Here is a 4,558-nt window from a genome sequence, read left to right as displayed (position 1 = left end):
AGTTCAGTGGCAGAGAACAGCTCAACGTGCACTTGTTACAAACTCTTCTGCCCTTCACTGTCTGAAAACTGAAAGACTCCAACATAACAAAGGCGTTCAGACAGCGGGCTGCCTGCTGTCTGTCATCGTCTGTCTCAGTCCAACGTGAAACATCAACTCAAATCCGTCAGAAACATCTTCAGAGGTATCCAAATTATCTGATTTATCTGAACCAAATGGTGAGTATCTTTGTTATTTCTTTGAAAGCTACAGAATTTTTTTTTAAATGGGATTTTTGTGGCTCAAATCGGCAGGATGCCACAATAACTAAATTCCTAAAAAGGGCCAATTCACGCACTCATCCTACGCGCATGTTGATGCGCGCGCGCTGGGGAAGTTGTGGTATCCGTGCTCCAGACTTTTTTTTTTTTTTTTTACTGACAGAAGCCTTTTCTTTGGAGAGTCGCTTCTCCTCACAAAACAGCGGTAGGGCCCCTTTTGTCCGAGCTGGGACCCCAGACTCATCATTAGCACTGATTACCGCTGACCAGTTTGACAACCTTATTGACTGCGAGAAAGACTTTTTCATTGGGTCTCCCAGACGTCCTCACACTCAAAAGAAACGGAAATATTTGGCTTTTTGTCAGAGTCGTTTGGAAGAGTGTGGGGAGGGGGATATATCCCAAAAAGAAATCCTTCTTTTTTCTCTTTTTTCCACTCGTTTCCTCTCTTTTTAACAAGTTTTTGGCTTCTGTTTTGTCCAAACTGAAAGGCTTTTGTCTGTTTCATAAGTTACTGTAGCCTCGTTAATGGCAAATTGGAAAAAGGGGGTGGGGGTGCAGGCCAGGTGGTTGCCACATCAACCGGAAAAAAGATGGCGTATAATTTCTCATTTAGTTTGGTTGTGCCCTTTCAAACTTTGGCGCATGGGAGCAAGACTTCTGGAAGTAAATGCGTAAAAAATTGAAGTTAGGTACTCAGGTGTGAAGGAAAAAATGAAGGAAGGAGAATGAAAAGCTAAAAGATGCTGCATCAGAAGATGAATCAAGCTGACTTGAAAATTTTGAAGCTTTAAATATTCACGCGGGCCCGAATCCTGCAGCGTCGTGCGTAAAAACAGCTCACACGGGCGTTTTAAGGAGCGTGTTTTTGTGTGCGGTTTAAACTCAGGTCCGCAATCTGCTGTGTTTTGATCTCTATGATCTCTCCTGCGGATCATCCGGGTTAGCGAGCCGGCCTCTCCGCGACCTCTCGCTGTCACCCTGCATTAGAGGACGCAAAGCATGTTGGCCAATTAGACCTCGCTCCGAAACGTGTCAGTGGTTTCAGTACCGCACCATTGTAATCTTAAAAAAAAGAAGAAAAAACGCTCAAAAACAGAAGAATTCTTCATCCAGAGGATTTCGTAATAATAAAGACTAAAAGTAAAGCTGTCTTGATCAACAGTTATTTTATTAAGTTATCTTTACTGCTTATTTTTTATTTTTTTTATTTTTACTGAAACACAATTTCACTAAAGCGCGCATGCTCAACAGGTTGACCTGTGCACAAGGTAAGTATTAAAAACACCAAGCAAATGAATACGAAATTCCAAGAGACAGTAGAGCAGGTCGTTTTAAATAAGCAAATAAACATTATTTATAAAACCTCAAAGTAAAAATATCACAGTCCTTTTCAACATGAAATACCCACAGAGAACAGCAGGTTAGGCGAGTTTGGATCCCCTCATCCACTTCACCCTTTTTTTCTTACTTTTTTTGTTTGTTTTGTTGATTTTTTCTTTTTCTTTTTCCTGGTAGTCCGTGAAATCCATTTTCTGTTTTCCACACATGGGCAACAACAGTATACAGGCCTAAAGAGGACAGGCAGTTCTCCGCGCGTCACGGATCTCCCCCCATGTTTTGGCAGCTGTCAATGATCAGTTTGTGTGTGATATATATATTTTTTCTTTTGAACTCAACGCAGGCACTATTACTTGTTTTATTAGATTGTCTTTCACACCAATCCCCCTCTTCTTCTTTTTTTCTTCCTGCCCGTCAGATGTCACATTCACTGTCGCTGGAGGTGATGGAGATGGCCGAGGCGGCCGCTTTGCTGGACAAACTGGCCTCCGGACTGGATGAATTACCCAGGCGGTCCACGGTGCCATCATCATCCGCCAGTGAGCGAACCGAGCCGCCGGACAGAACCTGCTGCTGTAGCCTGGAAAGAGGATAGAGACGATGGTGTCACTAATCCAAGATGCTGGAAGCTGATCATTTACATTAAACCCATAAGAAATATTGTTAGAAGTCACTGCACATAAATACATATTGAAAACGACACTCAAATAGAAGAAATTATGTAAATTTGGCCTCTTTAATCACACAAAAAAGCCAAATAATTTTAAAGAGTGGATTATATATGTTTTTATATTTAAAAAAAATGAAAGGCCCAAAACTCATTTTCATAGATTTAAAAAATTTGCCACAACAAAATTTCCATAGAAATACATGATAAGTCATAGTAGATTTATGCATGCAAGTATTCTTTATAGATGTAATGTAAATATTCTTTTAAAAACAGAAAGCATCTAAACAAATATAAATTACATTGTTTAAATAAAATAAAACATAAATATCTAAAAAATTTAGAGTTTCTTAATGAGGGACTGCATTTTTATTTCTTAATAGACATTTTTCACATTTTTAAAGATTTTGCTAATACATTTAAAGTCTTTACAAATAAAACATCTAATTACGGTACAGTTTTACCCATAAAAATGTGTGTGGGAGGGTCACATCTTTCTAGTCCATCAATAGAATTATTGTACTAAAAAATGAAGTTGTCACATAAAAATCAGCTAATTAATGATTTAAGATTTCGATTCCAAGAATATAGTGCTCCAGTGAATGTCTAGCAAATGCTCTATTGCTTCAGAAGAAGCTGCTTTTGTTGAATTCTTATCTGCTGTGATGGAATAATAAGAGGAAGCACGTGAAGGATGCTCACCTGTTCTTGGCAGCAGCCGCTCTGTCTCTTTGTCTGCGGTTTTTGAACCAGTTTCCCACTTGTGTGGGTGTAAGTCCAGTAGCCTGTGCAAGCTCCCTTTTTTTGCTGGGGTTCGGGTACGGATCCTGCAAATACCATTCTCTTAACAAGTGCCTGGTTCTCTCCTTAAAGCAGTGAGTTTTCTGCTCTCCGTCCCAGATGGTTCTGGGAAGAGGAAACTTCTTCCGCACCCTGTATTTGTCCACGGGCCCCAGCGGGCGCCCCCGCAGCTTCTCAGCCTCCTGGTAGTGCGCTTCGAGCCAGAGCGCCTGCAGCTTCGTGTGCGACTCTTTGGTGAACTTGTGGTTCTCCAGGATGTGGTAGAGTTCACGGAAATTGCCGGTGTGGAAGGCGACGACGGCGCGTGCTCTCAGCACCGACTCATTTTTGTTGAGGACCTCGCAGGCCGCTGGCGCCACCGGCAGCGACCAGAGGAAGCGGCCGAGGCGCTCGACGTCCCCGCTTTCCTCCAGGGTCTCGCAGACCCCGGCGACCTGCTGGGGGCTAAAATTCAAGATGGGCAACTGGAACATGGAGGCTTCTCCAGTGTTTCCTTCACCCCCTCCGTTGTCCTCGCTCGCTGTCCCCGACGCCTCGGCTCGCTCCTCTTCGTCTTCTCCCGGGTTAGCCAAGGGAATCCAAGGCGGCCAGAAAAAACAAGACAATCCCAAACTTATCGAGCCAATCGCCTGATTAGCCGAGAAGAATGCAAACACCAAACCAGGAGGAGGGACGCCGCGCGTGGGGACCGGCTACCGCATCCTCGGCCTTGGCGAACTTGGCCGACAAGAAAAAAAAATAAAGATGCAAGAAAACGCACGCCTGGACCGCGCAGATTTAAAAAAAAGATACACTGGGATTGAATGTAGGGAGGAATTAGGAGCTGAGATGTATTTTAAAGGGGGAGAAAAAGCCAGTCAAGCCCCTCCGATGATTTCCTATTGGACTTGGCAGATTGGTTGCGCGGTTGCCATGGATGCACGTCAATCTCTGTCAAGTTCGGCCAATCAGGCGGAAAGGAGAGCTCAGCGCCTCCCTTAAAAAAATAATATAAACATTTTGACCTTTTTGCATTGCGTCTTTCAACGTTTAGATAACCCGCAGAGCTTCCTGAACGCCCCACGCCTTTGTGGTAAAGAGTCCTCCGTCTATGTGGCGAACCGCGCAAACGCGCACAGCCAGACGGCGCTTTAAGAAGCTTTACGCACTGAAACGACACATTCCCGTTCACCATAAACCACCCTTAGGTTCAAATGTGCAGGTCATATCATACTGTAAAATTATTATCCACATAATCCCATTTAGAATGGCAATTGTTCTAATCCTTTTTTCTGCATTAAAAAAACAACATTTTGCTGTCTTTGCACATAAACGTATTTTATTTCAAGCGGTTTGGTTCTGAAATCAAAACAAAAAGAAAAAGGCTTTTAAATCATAAATCAGCCTTCGAAATGAGCAAGAAGGTTTTCATTTCAATTTTTCATCATGACCGTGAATTTTGCTGCCAATTGCAATCGCTAAAAATCTTTAGGGAGCAAGAAGAGTGGTG

The 4,558-nt window shown here is 43.0% G+C and overlaps 1 protein-coding gene across 1 annotated transcript; it reads right to left on the bottom strand.

Annotated features, from left to right (window-relative positions):
• Positions 1-1,414: 1,414 nt before the first annotated feature.
• On the bottom strand, positions 1,415-4,146 carry six6a (SIX homeobox 6a). Its single transcript, XM_004082283.5, has 2 exons — positions 2,971-4,146; positions 1,415-2,181 (listed from the first exon to the last, which is right to left on the bottom strand). Exons 1-2 carry the CDS (start codon positions 3,540-3,542, stop codon positions 2,016-2,018), a joined length of 738 nt encoding a protein of 245 aa, XP_004082331.1. The 5' UTR covers positions 3,543-4,146; the 3' UTR covers positions 1,415-2,015.
• Between the last annotated feature and the right edge of the window lie 412 nt (positions 4,147-4,558).

Source organism: Oryzias latipes, chromosome 22, assembly GCF_053564925.1.
Source record: "Oryzias latipes strain Hd-rR chromosome 22, Olatipes_Hd-rR_3.1".
Lineage (NCBI taxonomy): Eukaryota > Metazoa > Chordata > Actinopteri > Beloniformes > Adrianichthyidae > Oryzias > Oryzias latipes.
Note: the sequence above shows the minus strand (reverse complement) of the source record. Positions and strands in the feature narration are given on the sequence as shown.